This window comes from Chanos chanos, chromosome 3 (assembly GCF_902362185.1).
Source record: "Chanos chanos chromosome 3, fChaCha1.1, whole genome shotgun sequence".
NCBI classification, from domain to species: Eukaryota; Metazoa; Chordata; class Actinopteri; order Gonorynchiformes; family Chanidae; genus Chanos; species Chanos chanos.
In genome coordinates, this window is record NC_044497.1 from 47,780,276 (window position 1) to 47,802,775 (window position 22,500).

General features: G+C 42.8%; 1 protein-coding gene across 1 annotated transcript in view; it reads left to right on the top strand.

Moving 5' to 3' along the window:
* tcf4 (transcription factor 4) overlaps positions 1-22,500 on the top strand; it is a 147,505-nt gene that overhangs the window by 38,318 nt on the left and 86,687 nt on the right. The window contains exons 5-6 of the mRNA XM_030767015.1: positions 701-756; positions 2,852-2,948. Coding sequence (XP_030622875.1) covers positions 701-756; positions 2,852-2,948 — 153 coding nt within the window. The remainder of the gene's footprint in view (positions 1-700; positions 757-2,851; positions 2,949-22,500) is intronic.

Consider the following 22,500-nt stretch of genomic DNA (forward strand, 5'->3'; position numbering starts at 1 on the left):
TGGAATCAATGGGAAGTTACCATTGGTGCAAATATGGGAAATGTCTGTAAAGAAAAGTCTTGAAAATGAATGCATGTCCATCATTCACTGGTACTGGGAAAAAAACCCTTTGAAGTTTAGTTTCTTACAACACATACAAATACAAAAAGGAAGTTTAATCAAGCTGTCTGAAATGAGGTCTCATTGTTTTATCGTGTGGGAGAATATGAAAACATAGGCACGCTGGGCATGGAAGTGAAGTCATTGAACATGACAGTAGTAACATGGGAAAATTTAATCTGGGGTTGACCCACTAAAGACTTACAGTTTCTGAGTGGAATGGGAACTGACGCACCGACCAATACTCATCATTAATTATGATGATTAAAATGGTTCATTGTGGTATTGTTTCACAACATGTCATTAGTCACGGCTGTTTTTTCAGCACTTGAAGGATTAATATCGTGTAAGCTTTAAAATTTGTTTTCCTCAATGTAAAGGTTGCACATTATTACTGATTGGTTGCAAAGCATTGCTGATTAAGACAGAATTATGTAAACAATTTTGTTACTATCATGTTAGCATCCAGTATTACCCTGTCCACGCCCCAGCAGATAATTATTAAAATCTCTTTAATCCTCTACGAGCGTGTACTATTGATAAAATGTCAGTGCTGAATGGTTGATGGATAATAGCTGTATTTTTTTTTTTTTTTTTCCAGATTTAGAGGAGAGAGCTAGCTCTGGATCTTGGGGCAACGGAAGTCGTGCTTCAAAGGTGAGTTCCGACTTCAAAGAAAAAAAAAAAACGAAACGAAACAAAAGTTTAAGAAGTTCAAAAGTTAGCACGCAAGCACCTGCTGAAACGGAGTAGCACCTTTACCTTTTTTGACACTCTGGGGAGTATTTAACATGCCTCAAGTATTTTAGCGGTGCTTTTAAAAAAAACAAGTGACAAAAGCTTATTCTAATTTGGCCTTATCTATGACATGAGCGTCTGAATAGTCCAGAGGTCTCTCTGTCGGGCTCGTCTAAGGTACAGACCTCAGACCCATCAGCAGAATTAGTGTGTGAGTATGCAGAGGTGACCCATGGATGTGCTTACCCCAGCGTTTTTCCCCAGACCTTAGCTCAGCCTTTTAATAACTGGACAAGGGATCCGAGCTCTGTGAATGCAAAACAAAATTGCGTGAAGTGACCGTCTTAAAAAAGTCTATCGAGAGGTTTTGACTGCCACGATGTCCATTATTCACTTCATACGTAAAGTTTCATGTCAAACATTCAATGTTTTAAAGCGAAGAATACCTAACCTCTTGCTCCTGTGGCAAGTGCTTCATACACCGATGAGCCAAAACATTATGACCACCTGCCTAATATGGTGTTGTATGACATGTCCGATCCATGGTGGCTCCACCTCGCAACTCACAGGACCTGAAGGATCTGCTGTTAATGCTTTGGTGCCAGATACCACAGGACACCTTCAGGTGTCTTGTAGAGTCCATGCCTCGGCGGGTCGGTGCTGTTTTGGCAGCACACGGAGGACCAACAGCATATTGGGCAGGTGGTCATAATGTCTTGGCTCGTCGATGTATAGCTCAGTTTACTAAAATATCTCCATATGTGTCTTTTTTATATGTACACTGCAACAGTACACGTAGAGCGCAACTGTCTGTACCCACAGGACAACGAAACCCAACCTAACATAAAGCAGATTGTCTGTGTTTTTGAAGTGGGTCAAAACATTTCATTCTGGTCTGGTGCAGGTTTAACAAGTAAGGATTCTTTTTCTTCTCAGTGTTGTACCTGCTCTTCGTCTAGTTCTTGTTGACAAACTGCGCAGACTGACAGCCATTGCGTAGCACTCTGTCAGCTAACGGTTATCCTCTAAAACATTCCTGTACCGTTTGACGCACAGGTACTTCAGCTGGATATCAGTTGAATTTCTCAGTGTCTTGCCAGTATGTCTGAAGCCTCAGTGTGTTCTGAAGGTGCCCGTCACAGTGGGTATAAAAAAATCAGCCCTGATTGTCTTGGCGCTTTTAAAAGGAGAATGCTGTGAAATTATAATTGGCAGAGTGGCAGTGTGTGCCAGAGCGTTAGTGTCAAAGCCCACCATCTTATAAGACAGCTTCTCCACTGGAAACAGAAACACACACCTACAGCCACACACACACACACCACACACACGCACACACACAGAGTCAGCTTACACAAGCAGGGACCAGTCCATTGGCCCAGATGTTCTAGAACATTCCCAGCTAATTTGCGTTAGACGGGATGGACCATTCATTGTAGTGATCTTAGTCATCTTTATGTGTGACAGTGTATGCATGCTGTAACACTGAACTGTTGCATCATACAACTGACATGGTAATGTGTGGTGTAACAGTGCATTCACATCGTCCGGTGTGGATTTATGGTTCTGTGCACATCACGAAACAAACAATTTTCCACTGGGCAAAGCCCAATGGAGTTTATAAAACTAAATATAACACAGCTGTTTTGATCATTTTTAAAAGAACTACCATGAATGATGACGTAGAGAGAGTTATTTTTCTAGTTCCACTTATTCCACAAGTTAAATGAGTTAGGGCGAGGTTAGGGTTAGGCTGCTGTATTATGAATCCCAACGGACAATTTACTGCTGGCAGTCATTGTCTGTCAGCAAGTGTCTCCAGAACAGCCTGAGAGAGAGGGCGGGAGAACAGCAAGCAGGTTTACATTTAGCTGTATTTTTTTTTCTACTGCACGGAAAACGCAACAGAACCAAGAGCCCGACCCGAGGTATACAACCCAATACTTTGATTGGCAGACAGATTCAGAGAGACAATGCTAGCCTTGTTTGATGCGCGTTTGATGTGTCACTCTTTCAGAGCTACGTCGACGGCTCCCAGTACGCTCACATGACCAACAGGGACCTTGGGTCACACGATGACATCTCTCCCCCCTATGTCAACTCTAGACTAACAGGTAAGAGCAGAGGCAAGACCTCAACGTACTGAGAATTCCTGTCAGAAACCTCTCTGCAACACATTAATAGTGCTCGTCGTTCATATGGCCTAATATATGTCCTGGAGAGTCAGGTAACAGCACCTGAATCATCTCGTTTACTGAGCCTTAATTGGCTCCTTCAGGTATGTTGGGAGAGGATGAAAGTAAAAGTGCTCAGTTCAATGGGATTCCAGTGGGACAGTGATTTGGAAACTGGATCCATTGTGTTCTGTTTTCTTAAATCGGAATTGATTTGTGTGGGACAAAATGCTGGTTGGGAGAATTCACTTTGAAGTGAATATATGCACATTTTCGAAAGGAGCAGTTTTTTTTTTTTCTGACTGAATGAAATAGCGCTGCACTCAAGTTGTCTGTATGAGGTCTGCTAACTTAAACACCAGTCGTAATCTCCACACAAAGGTAGCGTGTGGCTCAAATGCTTAGTGCATTGCTCTCTGCCAGGCAAAGGGTAAGTCTTTATAAAGAGAATGAGACTTTGCCCAGACAGCTGTCAAGAAACACTGGAGGCCGCACATAAACACACCGACACATTCAGGCACACAGGCGCACACAGACTCACACATTTATTCACACACTCACAGAGCACAGAAAGCAGCGTGATGTTGGTTTTGGCCTGCTACACGTGCTAAAGGGTACTTAAAAAGCCAGGTCGCTCATTACTCCGTATTGCCCCTCTCTCTCTCTCTCTCTCTCTCTCTCTCTCTCACAAACACACACACACACACATATATACACACTCTCTCTCTCTTTCTCTCCCTCTCACACACACACACACACACACACACACACACATATATACTCTCTCTCTCTCTCTCTCTCTCTCTCTCTCTCACACACACACGCACACACACACACACGTACACGCTCTCTTTCTCTTTCTCTTTCTCTTTCTCTTTCTCTCTCTCTTGCACTCTCTCTCTCTCTCTCTCTCTATTTTGAGTGTGTGCTCTGCCGACTGAGGCAGTAAAGGAGTGAATACATGCGGGAGTGCTCATTTACCCATGATGCTGTTCAGCGGTGTGCCTCTGGCCCTCTCTGCCACATCCAGTCGTGAGCAAATGGCCACTGACACAGATAATCTTCCTTTGACATGAAGGCCGCCACTCTAATTAGGCTTGACTTACTCCATGAAAAATGTAATACAGGAGCGTTGAGCCATGTTTTCTGCCTCTTTTCTCTTCACCAAACTGCACGCCTCCCCTTAAATGATATATGACAATCAGAGGCAAGGGCCACAGTGGGGGGTGGGGAGTGGGGGGTGTATTATCTAAGATGAACTGACTTTGATCGCTTTATTGTACTCCTACAGGTTTTTAAACAGCTCACTTTAGTTGGCTGATGTGAGGAGGCCAGCGAAAATACATACAGAATTGAACATAGAGAATGCAGAAGAACAGAAATAGGGATTTGAAAAACTCGTGCAATACAAACTTCACAGAGTTAAGAGCAGCTGTGCTGGCTGGTTCAGAGCCATTGTTTTGGCTCATTTGGAGAGCCATAACCTCTAGTTTCTCAGAGTCTCAGAGAACAGACCGTTTGAGGATAGCATTCACATCGGCAAAATATTTGTCCCAATTTTAGCACACAGAAATGCAGACGGTACGACACTGGCTCAGACTGTGGTATAGTCCTGTGGTTGCCTGGTTACCATTGAAGCTGTAAGGACAACCATGTCTCTGTGGACTATGTTCATCCTCATCATGTTTGCTTCTTGCTGGCCTACCTTTGCTTTGGCCTGAAAGGAAGACTGTGATAACCCTGAAATCAGATTAGCTTTCCATACCCCTGTGTGTGTGTGTGTGTGTGTTCAGGTCTTAGACATGCATACACACACACACACACACACACCATTTTCTGTCAATGCTGATGACACCCATCCCAAAATTGTGCAGATTTTGAGGGATTAAACCGCTAATTTTTTTAACGAGTGATATTCTTTCCATCTGCTATTCACTCTGTTTTTATGGAGACATTAAAAAAACAAAAGGAGAAAAAAAAACATGTTGACTGGTAAGAGAGAATGCTACTGATGGGTGTGTGACATGCATGAGTGAAAATTAAAACCTCTTGCTTCCTTAGTGTATAACTGAATAACTGAATAACATACGAGCTTCAGGTTCACAGATAAACACATGAGAAACACAACTTTGTTCTCAGGACAACATGTCTGAGAGAGAGCAAAGTAAGATGCGTGAAAGGAATGTGAAAAGAATGGAATGGATTAATGTCGTTTTTCGGGGTTTTTTTAGACGTAAGGTAGTAAAGGAACAAAAAAAAGAGAAAAGAAAAGAGAATAGAGAAAGACAAGAATTAAATCATCCTTAAATAGTCAATCTACAAGGATAATAGTTGAAGCGAGATACAGACGTGAAAGAGGGATATGAGGGAAATGAGGGAAAGACAGAGGAAGAGAGAGAGAGAGAGAGAAAGAGAGAGCTCACCTCCAACCAGCAGCCCATCCATTCAAACAGCATAATTATGTAAAGGGTGTCTTTCCTGATTCGCACATACATAACTTTGCAGATTATTGTGACATCCTTTAAATAATCAGGCAGGGGATTTGTGTCATCCTTTGAGCTCTCACAGATTAATCCACAGCTAGTGCCTACAACACCGCACACAACCGTGCTTGGGGATGACATTTTCAATAGCTTTCTGCCATCTCTCTCTGTCTCACTCTTTTTTTCCCCCCCCTATGTCTATCTTTCTCACTATTTCACTTCATCAGTCTTTCTTTGGGCATCTCCCTGTACCGTGGGCCCGTCAGAGCATCCCTCACGTGGGGCTTGCTGGCGGGTCCGTACCCCAGTCACCAAGGCCTAGCCTGGTCAATTAGAACTGGCATTACCCTCTTTGACAACTAATTCATTTCATTTACAATTACCCTCCGTCGCGGCGGTAGGAGGAGGAGGAGGGAGCTGCTTAGTGCCAGCAGTAATCTTCAATGAGTTGAAAGTGCTTTGGGATAAACTGTTGATTTATGATGTGTGTACATGTTAATAGTGGTAATCAAACTGGCGACATCATAGTCTCTTATTCAAACAGTGTCGCTCTACTAAGTGCGACTGCCTGGCTGTTCTCCTGCGCTTGAGTCTGGAGTTGTGAGGTTTGTGTGTGTGTGTGTGTCTGTGTGTGTGTGTCTGTGTGTGTGTGTCTGTGTGAGGGAGTACAGACTGAGGGGGTCTCTGTTCTGAGTTCAGTTTGAGGAATAAGTCCCGTCTGCAAGCCAAGCAGGTGCAGCCCCAGCTAACAAAGTACTCCTTTACTGTCACAGAGCTAGCAAATGAACCGCGGCAAAGTTGTGTACTTGTAAGCAAGTTTGCCTCTTGCAGGCCTAGTTAAGAGATGCCTTTTTCAAATGGGATTCTTGTTGTCTCCTGCAAGCAGTTTTCTAGCACTACTACTTTATTCCTGTTAATTCAGCAAGCAATTTTCTTCTATGGATGCAATATTTTTGTGCATATTGTTGATGTCCTGTGAATCCGCTGACTGCCAGGAGCAGCTGATAATTTATTATTCGATTTTTGAAAAGATATGGGGGGTAAAAATTGCTGATAGTATAAAGTAAAACTTATTTAGGTCAATTTGATAAATTAAACACACCATTGAAGTATATTTTTTGGGAACGGTCTTTGGTGTGTGTTAAGTTCTGTATTTGTTCTACATTTGTAGTTACGCAGTTTTCATTCTTATTTGCTTGGAATAGGCAACATTTAAAATCTATCATGCATGTGGTAAAGGACCATTACTGATTAAGAGACTTCATTTGGTATACTTCATATATCGAATAGTTAGCTTTCAGTTATTTAATTTTGTTAAGTCAAATATGTACAAATATGATTAATATTTGTAATTCTTTACAAATTACAAAATGTTACGTACTGTCGTGTGGCACAGTACAATATTTTAAATTAAATTTACATGGCAGTTACACTACATGTGCAAAAATATTATTACAAATATCAGACTAAAAAATAAATCTGCACGTTCACAAAATTTAGCTTTTGTCGACGCCGCCTGTGCTGGTGGTATCAGTAGCTGAGCATTGCTAGGCCTCTGCTTTGACTCCAGTCAGACTACCCATTTCAGCCAGTGTAGATTTAAAGTCCTTAGGAAAATGTATCTTTCAGAATCTCACACATAGATAGAGTTTATTCTACACCAAAACCTTTATCAAACTTCACAACAAAACACACATTGCTCCAACGTGAAACTTACACAAGACATGACCTGCTCAAAAGCCTAGCGTAGCATTTAGCATAGCTCTGTCCCCGTCTCCGATGCATAAGCTTCCCCTCCCTGTCACAGATGGCTACTGAGGGTGGATTGAGGAGTGAAGAGTCTACAGACTCCCGCATCACCCCTTCTTCACCTCCACCAACCTAATTAACACATTTTGTCCATCCGGCCACTCCCCCCCTGTGTTGGAGCAGTGCTGCCCATACCGTCTCCCTGTTGGCCAGGCGCAGAGTCGTCATTACCCCCCAAATCCCCGCCGCCCCTGGGGGCACCTGCAAGGTCATGTACCGGACCTCCGCAGCAAAACCCATGGAATAAATAAGAAGAGGAGAAGAGAGGGATAAGAGAGGTAGCGTGAGAGAGGGGTGAAGGGTAGGGTATTAGCAGCATCTTGAAAAAATATTCTATAAACATGTCTATAAAGAGAAAGGCTCTGCATTTTCCTTTTTAATTTGAAAAAAAAGTGTATTTTCTTTATTTTCGTTCTTTCTAGATGTTTCTTTCACTTGGAATTCGAAGTAGAATTATGGTGGTTTCAGTCTATTCGTGTTTTTCCACTGTTTTTTGAGGCCGCTGTGCATTATCTCGTTCTTGGAGATAATCTCATTAATTATTAGCATATTTTTAATTGCAGGTGTGCTGTCGCTTCTTTGCGATGTTAAACAAAAATAATTAGCCCATTGTGTTGCATAAATCCCTGAGTTGTTTGGCAGCACTCGACAGTGTGTGGCAGCAGGGAGAGCGGGCAGCTGGAATGTGGCTGGGGAGATTGGAATTCTGGAGGCATCCCATTCCTGGGAGAGCGCTTCTGATTGGTCCACAGCCTGGGGGCACGCCTCTCACCCTTTGGCCGGTCTGAGCGTGTGCAGTGATGGGGTAAAGTGGGCCATGGTTGAATACAGCACCGCCCGCTTTTTTCCTCAGACATCATTATTTCATGATTTAGCTCATTAAGAAGAAAATAAGTAGGCTCTGAATTATTGAAGGACTTATTGTATTTATCAGTCAGTTAATTAATTAATAGGTATTAGGGAGACTTTGAATTTACGTATTGATTCATTTCGATATATTTTATTTTTTAATTTTTTCCATGGTCTGTCATTTGTACAGGATGAACAGAAATATAAAATTGCGCTGAATGTGTGAAGTTGATAATGAGAAATATATAATTCAACGTGTGTTGAGGGGCTAAAAATGAGTGCATTGAGAAGGAGAGCATCAAGGTTATGAAGAGAAGAGGGGGGAGGGAGAGAGGTAAAGAAAGACAGAAGTAGTGATGTGTGTAGGAGAAAGCGATAAGAGCAAGAGAGTATGAAAAAGAGAGGGAAACTGGAACATGGATAAGGGAAAGAGTACAGGGTTGAGAAAAGAAAAAAAGAGAGAGAGAGAGAGCGATAGAGAGAGAGAAAAAAAGCGCGAGGATCCGGGGCAGGACGGAGCGAGGGGTTCGCCGGCAGCAGGACTGGGCTGGACTAGGCTGGGCTTGGCTGGGCCAGGCCAGGCTGAGCCGGGGCGGCGCGCGGTGAAGGCGCGATGAAGACGTCAGGCTGGGCTCAGGCAGCCGAGAGCTGAGGGGAGCTGCAGATGAGGCCTCGCGGGAGCAGGGCCGGGTCATTCATGTACGACCATGTGTATGTGTCTGACAGACTGTGAAATGGCGCGTTGTTGCGCGGCTGCGCTGCACCTGGGCCCTTCAGCTCTGATTGATTGGTTTGGTCATGTGTAATGGTCCCATCTGCCGTGTGTTGTTTTTCTTTTTTACTTATAAACACTGTTCCCAGCGGCTGAAGGGAGATGAACTGTATTTTGTCATTTTTCCCTTCAAAAAATACAGAGAGAGAGAGAGAGAGAGAGAGAGAGAGAGAGAGAGAAGGGGGTGTGGATTAGCTAAAAAAAAAAAAGGAAAGTATGATGGAACCTTAAGCCAGTATCCTTGGAGACAGGTTGCTGTCCATTTTCTTGAGGAAGGTGTCTGTTCAGGGTTGCATATGTGTGTGTGTGTGTGTGTATGTATTTGTGTGTGTTCTTCGTGTGCTCTGACTTGCTTCCTTTAATGAGCAATACAAATCCTAGTGAAGGGTATGGCACAAATCTACATAATGACTTTTATTGCAGCGAGGAGTTTTCTGTAACCGAGCCAATACTTAATTAAAACTGCTGACATCATGGTGTTATAATTAAGCGTGGCATTAATTAAGTCCCGAATAACGATTTTTTTTTTTTTGGGTGGGGGTGGCAAGAAGAGGGAGATTGGGCACATTGGTGTTTGGGGGTTAAGCCACGCGCAAGTGATGGACAGAGTGAATATGTGTTAAGTGCAGAGACAAGACTTTGGAGGAAAAGCAGTAAACTTGTCAGTGGCAGGAAGTGCAGAAAGTTTACTTTCTGTGGACTTCATTTTGTAAATGCTGATCGGATCCACACATTCTGATGGCTAATTACGCTTCGGAGAGCATCGACAGCTGCATTCATCATCATAAAATGTAATAATTAATGACATTCCAACAAAGAAAAATATGTAAATGAGAGCTCATTAGCATTTTCATATTCAGCTTCGATAATGCTTTTGCTGACAAGGTTGTAATTAATGAAAATTCATGTCGCAGTCAGGAGATTGGATCGGCTTCATTCCGCGCACAATTCCCAAATGCTAGCATTATGGAAAATGGGGAGTGCTGCCAACTTTTCGGAAAAAACTAAAAGCACCACATGCAAATGAGGGACTGGCATGATGGTGGGATTTAGGGAAGGGGGAGGAAAAGGAGGGGGCACTTAACCCTTGTGGATCCGCACAGACCTCAATCCGAATAATAATGTCCTCTGCTTTTTCCTTCCTACTTTCAATAAGGAATTTTTGAACAATTTGTAAATCTCAGTATAAACTTATGCTTAAGTCATGTTCATGTTTGAAAGGGCAAGTTTTATTTATTTATTTTTTTTAAGGTTAAATAGACTAATAAATAGGCAACAGCATGTTTTGTTAATGAACGCAGTGTTGAGTGGAAGTCTTTTGTTTCCTGAGGGGAGAGTGGGAACACTTTAGGGAATGCTACACACCTGTCCAAAAAGTGAGAATGGAGGGATATGGATGATCTGCTGAAAATGTCTGATTTCACCGCAAAGGACAGTGATGTAGCAGATATCATGCATGTGAGAGACAGCATGTGTGTGTTACAGAGAGAGAGAGTGAGAGAGAGAGAGAGAGAGAGAGAGAGAGAGAGGAGGTGTGACCTGTCTCTTTGCGGGTTAGAAGCTCTCACAAAGAAACACACCAATAATGGATCTCTCCATCTGTTCTAAGGAGAAGAATGTGTGTGTGTGTGTGTGTGTTTGTGTGTGTGTGTGTGTATGTGTCGGTGTGTGTGTATGTGTCTGTGTGACTCTGCATGTCTATGTGTGAGTGTTAATGTCACCAGAAGAATTTCAGCAGCATTAGAAATCCTATCCTGGCAGTACCAAACTACTCAACACTGTGTGTTCAGGTTATTCTCGGAATTTTGAAATAATAACAAATTAATGTTCACTTAAGCATATGGATATATTTGTGTGTGCATGTGTAATATATATTAAGTAATTCTATGTATGTATTGTATATGTATATACATGCATAAACATCTTTCTGAAGTGTGCAGCACAAAACTGACCTCTCACATAGACAGGAAGCCCTGCTACAGGACATAGCTTAGAACTTGATGCACAGACACACACACACACACACACACACACACACACACACACACACAGAGGGATTCGTGCTAAAATGTGCCCTGTTTGTGACCTCTATAGGCTGTGAGCATTGAGCTTGTGTTAAGGTCTCCTGTGGATTGGTATCCCTCACATGCCAGTGTGACTGTGCTGCCAGGGGTCTGACTGCCTAACGCATCTACCCCCACTCACAACCCCATGAGCAATTGAAAGCACCACTCTCATAGTTTTGAGTATGTAAACACACAAGGGACGTCGCAAAGCCAAAGAGAAGAGTTCTAAATATAACCGCGGATATTCTGTATTTAAGAACCTGGACATTTTTATCCTGTCCTTAAAGACAGGAATTATATTGGAATGTGTGGTTTTGGTGTATTGTCTGTGTCATGACTCTGGTCAGTTTAGATTTGGTATTCTTTACATTGAGAGGTTCTCTGTCCGTTATCATACTATAGCCAGTACTGCCCCTACAAAATGCCAACTTATTCCAGCTGTAGACACAATAGCCATGTGCCAAACGGTTTGCTTTATCCAAGCTGTAAACTCTGAATAAATTAAACATATGAACTATTTTAAAAAATGCCCTCAGAGTCCCCACTGTGAGGTAAATAGGCTCTTAGTTTTGACAGGACATTAGCAAAGAGAGTCTATGGAAATGGAAGATAACACACAAATGCTTTGTTTTATAACCTCTTCTTTTTTTGTAATGTCTTCAATTTACCCACCTAAACCGATAGGATCTTTCTGCATTAGTGTTTGTTTTAGGAAAGTTAAACAAGCACAGTTAGATGGAAATGCTGAAAAAAAGCTTCTTTAATTTGACATTAATTCCACATTAATTTTTTAGGCTGTAAATTTTTTTAGCTACTGAAATTGCCGTATTGTTGTTGTTGTTCTTGTTGTTTTTGTTGTTTTCTATCACAACGATAGTCTTACAACATTTGTTTTCTAGATCGTAAACACATTAAAAAAAAAAAAAAGTATGTCAGTCCTCTGTTGTGTAATAATGTAGGTTGTAATTTGTTAATTTTTTTTCTAAACAGCAAAATATTATTCACAAAGTTAATATTAATTTGTTTTAGCTGATAAAACTTGACAGTCAAATACTGAAGCGTTAGCAGTTTCATTTAAGTCAGATTAAAATGTACCAACATTTCCCTCCCTTGGCCACGTAATGCCCTATATAGAATGAGTTGAAGTAAAAGGTGATTTATATGCTGTAGTGCAGAGCACTGTGTCAGAGTTAATCCTGCTGTTGAAAAGTGTCCCTCTGCCTGTCCTGTACTGCTGTGTCAGACCCCAATCCCCCCTCACTGTCTGGAGGAAATGACTTCACCCCAACAGCCTCATTCAAAGGCCTTTCTCCCAGCTCTGCCTCCTCGACAACGGAACTAGACAGCCCATAGAAAAGCCCTTTCCGATGATGGAGATGTTTTTTAGACTTTGCTTTTTGGGGGGGGGGGGATTCGCCTGAGTTGCGGTCTGCAGCCTCTGGTCTTTAAGCCACCTCACAGCGTATTTAATTTTGTGGCACGACTGACTGATAAAAGAGGAGGAATAAGTTTGCCTAGCTGGACAGTATTGGATGCTGAATAAATTAAGATAATAAAGAGAAGAACTATGTGGAGAATGCTTGTGATGTAAACATAGCACTGTAATGTATTTTTTTTTTTTTTTGCGATTTGCTTCATAACCACGGCATCGCTGCGGCAGCTGTAAGCTCGTTATTTAATCCAGGTTGTTCCAGATCGCGCTGGGGCAGCGGTTCGGTTCTGGTCCGATTCAGGTCAAGTCACCATGCATGGCAGCGCATGCATGAATGAATCCCGCTGGACCATTTTTGGGCAGTCCAGTACCATGGAGAGGAACCAACAAAAACAAGTGCTCAGATAAACAAAGCTCCTTTCCCTGATTATCTCTAAAGCTCTTTTGTTGGGAGGACTCACGTCTGTCTGGACCAGAGTGGAGCCGGGAACGGTCGCCGAGCGGTAGAGACCCCCAAACGCCCGACCGACACACTTCAGGCTCAGAGAGAGTGAGAGAGGGTGTTACTCAGCCCTGTTAATACACATCTGCTGAGTTTGCATCGTGTTGTGTTATTATTTACAGAGCTGGCATGAACTTCAGTAATCCCCTTTATTAATAAACCAAGTCAACCCATGTAAACAGCAAAGTCTATCCGGAAATTACGGTTTTAAAATGGCACCTTGTGGAAGTTTGAGTATGATGGCCATTTCATTCTATTTTAAAGGTACTGTGTATTTCGTAGCATTAAATAAAAATAGTTATTGATTTAATTGCATTTTAGTGCATTTTGGGAACAGTACATGATTTTGCTCAAATTTGAAAATATTTGATTTGATCATTTTTCTGAGACATAAAGGAATGAACAGTAGCGTATTTTCAAATTTTAAACAATGAGTTTAAACAAGTCATTGCGATTTGATGCCCCAGTGGTTTGGGTTTCACGAGGGTATATTCTGTGTAAATTTTCGGTGCAGACACAGTTAAATACGTCTGGTTGTTAGCCTGGTGATCACAGGGCTGGCATTTTGGAGAACAAAAGAAAGTTTACGGCGGGTGAGGTGCAGTTGTGCTCACTGTGGTGCTGGCATACTGATTTTCTCAGTAAAACGTTGGCAGAAGAATGAGGTGCCCCCTGGGCTCTGCCAGCAGTGCTCTGCCCCCTCTGTAGCATGGCAGCCAGCTCTCTTTGTGCTGCACCCAGAATCTTCCTCACAGAAAGAGATAAATTAGTATAATTAATAACAAGGGGAAAAAGGACTCCAGTAGTCATGCGGGGCTGCTTTTTAAAAAATATCCATTTTTAATGTACACTTTTACAGTGAGAAGGATGTATGAGCGTGCGCGTCGAGGGGGCAGCTTAACGCGGCCGCGGTGTGACAATGTTACACTGGGGTTTGTGTGATTCTTGTGTCTGTATGCAGGTTAAAAGTGTGCTGTATAATGAATGGATGTGTGTGTGTGTCTGTATGTGTAAGTGTGTGTGTGTGTGTGTGTTTGAATCCCTTTCCCCTCATCCAGGCTATAGACACAGGCCTTTTGGTAGACCCGCTCTGATTGGCTGGTCTCCAAGGCTACTTCTTTTAATAAAGAGTGCCTTTGAAGACTCGTTAGGAGTAACGACGCATTTACTGCTGTGCTGCTCGCACCTCTGCCAACTTTCTGTCTTAATCCAGGGGGCATTTTAAATTTGGGGGGTTTGAAGAGGAGGCGCGGGGGGTCGGCGTCTTACCATAGAGTATTAGGGGTTGCCTCCCTGCCAAAGAGAAGCTCTTCAAATTGGTGGTTTAAACCCTTTCAGACAGAGGCATGGGATTTATGTATTTGTGTGTGTGCACGCGCGTGCGTGTGTGTGTCTGTGTCTGTGTCTGTGTGTGTGTGTGTGTGTGTGTGTGTGTGTGTATGAAGAGGTGAATCCCCGAAAGACAAGCACAATTTTGTATGGATGCAGAACTTAATTAATATTCCCCTTAAGGAAAAATACTTTTGGCAAATTCAGACTAGCTCCTTCTCCCAGTTCTTTGTCTGTGCTTTTGATGAAATATTTGCTGGCAGGGAGCACGACTCTAACTATCCTTGCCCTCTGCAGGTGTAATCTATGCTTTGGGTGAACAGCTCGTATGTATATGACCATCTCTCTACATGCCTGTGCTAAGATATGAGTTTGTTTGTATGTGCACGCACACGCTTACTCATGCATGTGCGCACCCTTTTCGTGCATTTCCACTCGTGCATTTGCGCATGTGTAAAGGCGCCTCGCTCGCGGTGCAGATGTATCTGTCTTTGTGACTGTGTCTAAATTGAACAAGTTGGTTTCTGTGAGCAGATGTTTCCTTTGTGCAGTGGTGTGAAGCTTTTAGGTCTAGCACTCTCTCACCCTGCTCATAATGCAACGTTACAAGACCAGGGCTTCATGTACCTTTCTCCTCTCCTTGTTTTGTATTTGTTTCTGTGAGCCATGGAGTCCCCTTTTATCCTGCTGTGTGTATTCATTATCTGATTGACTCCTTTTGTTTAAGAATTTTTAAGAAACTGGGATCTTAGGCTTTAATGTATGTGTGTGTGTGTGTGTGTGTTTCCTATTTTTTTGTACTGTTTTTTTTTTTTTTTTAACTCAATCCACAGGGAATAGAAATGTATTTTTAGACGCAGGGAAAAATATATTGTTTTAAATTTAAGCATTCATGCTCTGCATAATTCCAATAATCATTGTAATTACTGGCCTTAGCTCTATTAATTGGGAGCATACAAAAATGAAAGCATGACAGCGTTATTACTGTATTACAGCATTACTGTATTACACCTCAACCTAAATAATTCGCACATATACATGAGCATTAAATTTGCTCAATTTATATCATTCCGAAATATAAATGTAATGTTCTGAGTAGATTATCCTAATGCAAATCATGGACAATACCAAGCTTCCTGAGCCTGCCAGGTGTCCTCATGACTGTGTGTATGGTGCTGCCAGCTCAGAGCCAACATGGCTGCCATGGTGCTGGATTCAATTCCTGCTCTCTGTGATCAGACCAGTGTGGAGATTATAGAAATGATTGACAGATGACTCCCCCCCCCCCCGAAGGCTGCCTTTGGCTGCCCAGACCCTGAGACGGAATTAACCCCTCGCTGAACGCCAGTGGGTGGACAAGCCGGAGTCATGACCTCTGACCTCGATGAGAGCGAGTCTGGTCAGCCACCCCCCACCCCCCACCCCACCCCCGCCACGGTATGGCGGATGCTCTCAAATAGAGCTGCCACTCTCACACGGAGGATGTGTCTCGTCGCTCGAAACGAAAGCGTTACGCAAGTTAGGAGCTTCCTCTCCGAGACCTGCAAACTGTACTTAGAGCCTTCAGAGAGAGAGAGAGAGAGAGAGAGAATAAACAGGATGGCAGGAACAAAAGAATGTATAGGCGTTGTGTAATGCTTTGTCCATGCTGAAGAGGAAAACTGTGCTCCTGTTACACTCATTATCTATCTACAGCTGTTAATCTCCTCTCCCCAGCAGCTATCAGGGCATTAACTGAGGAGTTAGGAAAAGGGCTTGTTATAATTTGCATCCTCGCTTCTCCTCTCGTAATATACATTTCCGCTTTGTGGAGTCCTTTTTTTATTTTTCTATCCAATTGATCTTTCTCTCATGCTTTTAGATAATTACATGTAGAGGATATTAATATTTACAGTCGCTGTAGAGTGTTTTGCCAGCACTATTATAACAGTTAATGGATTCGTGTTTTGACTGAATTGAAAGTGGTTAAAGAATGCAGAACTTGGTGTAGTTTCGATGAATTGCGAAGGTCAGTTTTTCCATATTGATTCTGTGCTCTTGCTAAAGGAAAGCCAGGCATTTGGGATTAAAGGCAGTTTGGTCACATATGTGTCCTTCCTAACAGCTTCTTGACGTACAGTGACAGAAGTTGTATGTTGTAACTACTGTGTAGTTACAAATATTTATACACTTATTGGCTATGTATTTATGATACGCTGAGCTCTTACCATACATACCCCTTACATAAATACATGAATGTGAGAAATGACAAGATGGGTTCAGATATTATATTCTGTAGCGCGGTTGTAGGATGTGTGGTGACTGATCTCAGAAAGTATTTAGTGCTTTTTTTATGCTGAAGTTTCTCTCCAGATATCTGTGACAACGGTTAAGCGTGTCGTGTATCGCTACACAGTCTTTCTTTCCTTTTAATTTCCTTTTACGTCTGCATTCCGTCTGCCTTTATTCATGTGGAGCCCAAGATGTCTTGTAAAACAGAACATAACTCCCCAGAGTGGCATATTGCATCGTTGTAATGAATTTACTAGCTGCAGTATGGAATCGTAAAAAAAAAAAAAAAAAAAAAGAAAAAGAAAAAAAAACACTCACAGTACAAACACAGCCTTAATGCCTCCAGACAAAATAGCGAACTTAACCAGCATTTAAACATTCAAACGAAATTCTAGCCCGGATGGGGAAACAGAGTGATGAGGCAGAGTAGAAGGAGAGAGAGAGAGAGAGAGCGAGAGGATGCGCTGTTCGTCTTAAGGGACATTGGTTTTTGGCGAGTGTGAGGAGTTAGCAGTTACATAATGACAGCCCCTTCTTTCTCTGACACACTCTGGCTAAATCCTGTTAGCCATGCCCTGACTGAGAGCTAGCACTTTCTCTCCCCTCTCGGATCTGCTCCGGCTTGTCTCAGGGAGATGGACATTCATGTCTAGATGCTACTCTAAGGGGAGGAATGATTTTAGCTTTAATAGAACTATAATAGAATCATAATAGAAGAGTTAATTCTGCAAATGATGCATTCATTCATTATCGTTCGGGACAGCTACTTGCATCTCTGTGTCATCAGCAAGAACACGCACGCGCTACATTTTTGTCATCCCAAGTAAAAGCTCCTGTCATCTCCTGTCATTAATTTGAGCACTGGTAGCCCCTGTATGATCTGATTTAGTCAGAGCATTGATATTGAATTAATTGCTTGTGATATTGCGCTAGTTGTCATTGTTGTTGTTTTTACTGTAATTGTCATCGGGGCATCATTATCATTATATAGCTGTGGGTCGGAAAGGCTGGCGTTTCAGAGCATAATCTTCTCAGGCTTTAAAGCCTGACTGTAGGTATTTGAACTGGGTCTCCTCTGATCCACTCTGGCTTAGTCAGAAAACCACTGAGCCCCATCCAATGTGCGTACCACTCAGGGTCCTACCACACATCAACCCAGCCAATAGGGACAGGTTTGGAGGGTCATCTTAATCAAATCATTTATTATATTATTATTATTATTATTATTATTATTATTATTAAGGTGGGTGAAAACTTATTATTGTGTTGAGGCAACTTATTATAATACCTTCGTGTACTGCTCCACTAATTTGTTAGTTGGACCCAAAAATATAAATCAGTAAATATGAAGAGGACAAACTTTGGGTTGTTGATTCGTGGTCTCCGGAAAATTCCATTCATATTTTAATCAGTGCATTTTTACAACACAGGGTGAGATGTGCTACACTCAACAGCTACGCGATATTAGGAGAATGCAATATTCCAAACAATGAGTCGGAGTAAAAAAAAAAAAAGAAAAAAAAAAAAGAAAGAAAACTAACAAAAGAAAAACAAAAGAAATGAGAAGTAAGTTTGCTGCGGATTTGGTGTTATTTAGTAAACAGAGAGAAAGGTGTAGTAGACAGTAGACAGAGGTGGGAGATATGAGCCATCGAAGGAATGCGAACTGCAGCCAAGCACCTTAATTGTGATGCATTTCCTGAGCCTCTTTCTTCCGTTGTCGTCCCTGCTTGGATGCCATATGGTCTACCATGGAACATTTAACTTGTCAGATATAATGGATAGTCCTGGAAGCAGATTTTTGCTTTAAGCGTTCGCCGTCTTGTGCGCATTTCTACTTTTTGGGCTGTGGGGCTGCGGTATGAAGGATCAGGTCTCGCCCGTCTCCGACGCCTCCGTCGCGCAGGAGACGCACAGTTGATCTCCCTCCACCCCCCCCCCCCCCCCTTCCTCAAGACCATGACCTATATGCCTTCAAACTTTTACCCATCCAGGAAGGCGTTATCACAGCCACTGGCCCCAGACTGGGTCCTGTCACTGTTGGTTACGTCTGCTGGAATTAATAGGTTGTGCAATCGAATCAGATTTCATCCTGAATCAGGAGCCTGCCGTGGTCGTGGCCGCTTGGCAGGAAAAAGAGAGCGTGTTTTAAAACAAACAAACAGGGGGGGGATACTGTTTGATGTTGGTGTGTTACTATGCTCCTCAACGTGTCTGAGCTTATAGCTTTTCATCTGGTTTGTGATGTGAAATCCCTTGTCCTTTAGTTCACTTTGCAGAAGGTAGTCACGTGTTGTTGTGGAGATTTTAGTTGTGTCGAACGTTCTGACTAATTCAAAAGAATAAAATACTTTAAGTATGTAGGGGTTTTCAGAAATCTGTTAGAAACGAGACATCTTGGTTCACTATTTTAAACACGGTCGAGTGATGGTTATGGAGGGAGATGTTCATATCCCCTCTAAACCTTTGGGAGGTTTTCAGTTCTCTCTACCACACCCCCCACCCCCATAAGGCATCCATCTTTGTTTGCCTCTCGCAAGCCACCTGCCAAACTCATACTGTCATCTTCAGCAAGGGGTAGTGCTTCCGTTCAAGGATCCTCTGTCTGTCTGTCATCTGAGTTCCTTTCCTCTGTCAGCTCAGAGGAGTTTTTCAACTGAGTTTTTCTTCTCTGCCATCTCATATTTCAAAAGGCTGTTTGGTTTTTGGCTTGCTGTAGAAATGGATTCAAAATGTACGTGTGAACTCAGTACTTTACCTGTTTCTCTTTGTCACACCTGAACAGAGGAGGAAACACAAACCAAATAGACTCTCTGAGTGTCTCTGTATTGCACCGTTTTAGAAATGAGCTTAAAAGAAAAGAAAAGAAAGGGAAAGGAAAGAAAAGAAAATACAGACCCATCATGTGCCAAGGATCCATTTCTGAAAATCATCGTAAAAAAAAATACACACACAGACACAGGTGACTCTGCATTTAAATAAAAGAAAAAGAAAAAAAAGATTGATGAATAAAGTAAGAGAACCTGTGTGTACCCTCCCTTCTCTCGATTTAAAACTTCAAAAAGGAAGAAGAGGCGTAGAGTTTAAAAAAAAAAAAAAAAAAAAGAAACTAATGAATGTGGTGGTTTGTATGCAGGCAGTGTGTTGTGGAGCCCCCTTGCCGTGTGATTAGCCTAATCAATGCTGGCTGCCAAGCCTGTGAACCAAGTAGGACGAGGATGAGGCTGAATGCTCGTCCCCACCTGGCTAGGGCCTATGCCAGCGAGATGTGTGTGTGTGTGTGTGTGTGTGTGTGCGTGCGTGCGTGTGTATGTGCGTTAGATGAATACCCCTCCACCTTTAGCGGGCGCCATCCGTCTGCCCTCCCCCCCGCTGATCACTCTCATCCATTGAGGTGTGGAACCGTGGGGCAGAGGGAATCGGTGGTCACACATCCAGGATGAGGACGGCGAGGATGACCCGGCTGCCTTGGGGACTTGGCCTAGTCGCTGAGATGTGGTAGCGCCAGCCTCAGGGCATGGACGCCTCCTCCATGGGAACAACTCAGAGACGTAGGGATGCATTAAGATATCGACTTGATCTGTTCTGCACTTCATGAGCACTGTATGTGGTCTGTGATTATGTCATGTTCCTCAATCTCAAATTAAACAATGTCCCTTAATCCCTTTGCCAGAGAATTAGGTGGTTATGTTGGAGAACATAATGCAGCGATACAGAGGAAGATGATAATAAATATCCCTGTCTGATATATGCACTGGCTCCATTGTTGTATCTTTATCCACAGGTTACTGTTTGTCTCTCCCTGAATACGGTAATGGAGCTGTTTCACAGGCAATATAAATACTGTGTTTTCAACTGATTGGTCAGGTGGTGTTTTTGGGTAACACTGAAAGGCTTTCAGTAGGACTTGATGTGTGTTGTCCAGTCATTTGGGAATCATTTTACATAGGTTGCATTGAGACTTTCTTAACATTCCCTACTACCAAAGCATGGATTATCTCTGCTGAACAGTGATTTAGTGCTGACTGTTGAGGTTAAGGTTACGATAGCGACTCCAGGACGGCAGCTCTGGGCACAGTGCGTGTGCCATCAGAAGGAGAGCAGGCGGCCGGTATGTCGGCCAGCACAGGTTTCCCTAGCTCCTCAGCAGCTGCAGCCTCCTCTGTCTCCAGCTGTTACCAGTGGATCACCTGCTCCTCTCTCTCTCTGTCTTCCCTTCTCTCTCTCTCTCTCTCTCTGTCTCTCTCTCTCTCTCTCTCTCTCTCTCTCTCTCGTCGCACAAAGCTACTGCTGCACGGCCGTAATTACGATTGCAGGGGGAGGTAGAGGGATCCATTAGATGCTCTGGGAAAAAAAAAAAAACCCACATACACAACAGCTGCATTTGCATATGAAACCTTGGGAAGGAATTTTTGGTTTGACAACCATCAACTTAAATTTTGGAACCAGTTATGATGGCACATCTCCTGAATATGAGCTTGTCATTTCTGTGCAGGAGGTTTATTTGATAGAGAGATTTAGATTTTTTTTTTTTTTTAAGATGAAATGCAAGAAAACCACCAACTGTGCACCAGCTTCAGATTCTTCATAGCTATTTCTTGAGAACAAGTCCCATTTTTCATTGGAGCAGCAAACCTAAGCAGGGCCTCTCCTCCCTTCAGTATAAGTTTGGATGCTGATATGCTCTGCTTTGCACGGTTGGTCTTGGGACTCGGAAGTGACAAAAGTACTCCTCCTTCCCGTAAACGTTTTTGTCTGTGTTGTCGGATGGCACGGCCCCATTCTTTGCCTCCTTGAATGTTCCCTCTTGTGGTGCAGTACAAGTTAGATCCACGGTCGTGCCAAGTGGAGCGCTTGGCAGCTCCTCAATGGAAATCCGTGGGATGGAGGTGAGAAAAGTAATCCAAACTCCATATGCATTATACATGCACCTCCTCATTGATGCAATGCCAAGCATAGAGGAACATGCTCCATATACCCCGTTCAGGCACAGCGTGGTAATGGTCCAACACAAAGCTTCATTCAGGAGAAGACATTTTGGTGGTCTGGAGTTTCATGCTCTGGAATCATCAACCGTAATAACTTAATGAGAGAACATTCAAACCTTCTCAAGAAAACAACTACAGTCTTGTGATCTTGACAGAATGAAATTAGGGAGGAAACATTAGCGTTGAAGTTTTTGGTACTAATATTGTAAATGTTTTTTGGGTTGTTTTTTTTTTTTCGTATGTGTAAGTGCTACTGTTTTGTCTCCGGCTAGGTCTACTCTCTTATTTCAAGAAGGCTCAGAGTTGCCCCTTCTCCACTTCTGTCTCTCTCAGAAAAGGAGATCTGGACGTGTCTCTGCATAAGTTAGTTAATAAAACTCAAGTTGGCTATTAATTGTGGCCGAGTTCAATTGTCTGTCGCTCTGCTCCAACGGACTCGTCCCTGACAGAGATGGAGGACAGCATCCAGCACACATCCTAATTGTGCCAACTCTCCACCAAAAGCTCTTCCGCTAATTGCCTGCGTCTCATTCCATGTGAAGTTTTTAACATTCTCTCAAACAGGTGCTGCACGGGGAAAACACACTCGGCAGCTGTGAAGATACCCAGTCTGTTCTTCTCTGTCTCTCTCTCTCTCATTCTCTCACATTCTCTCTGTCTCTTTCTCTCTCTTTCTTTCTCTCTCTCTCTCTCTCTCTCTCTCTCTCTCATTCTCTCTCTCTCTCTCTCTCTCTCTCTCACTATGTGTAATATCTTTTCCATCTTTGTATGCCTGAACGCATTGCTAAAACGGATTGTATGAGTTCAACACATTTGAAAGAATCTCTTACACTCACGTGGGTCGGGCTAAAGGCTCGGATCATCTGATAGATGACGGGAATTAGTAATAAAATGAGAATTGTAAGTAGGATGATGAAACAGTAAGAAGCTGGATGATGAATAGTCTTGTTCGGAGCGCGGTGGAACAAACAGATGCTGACATCACTGCAGC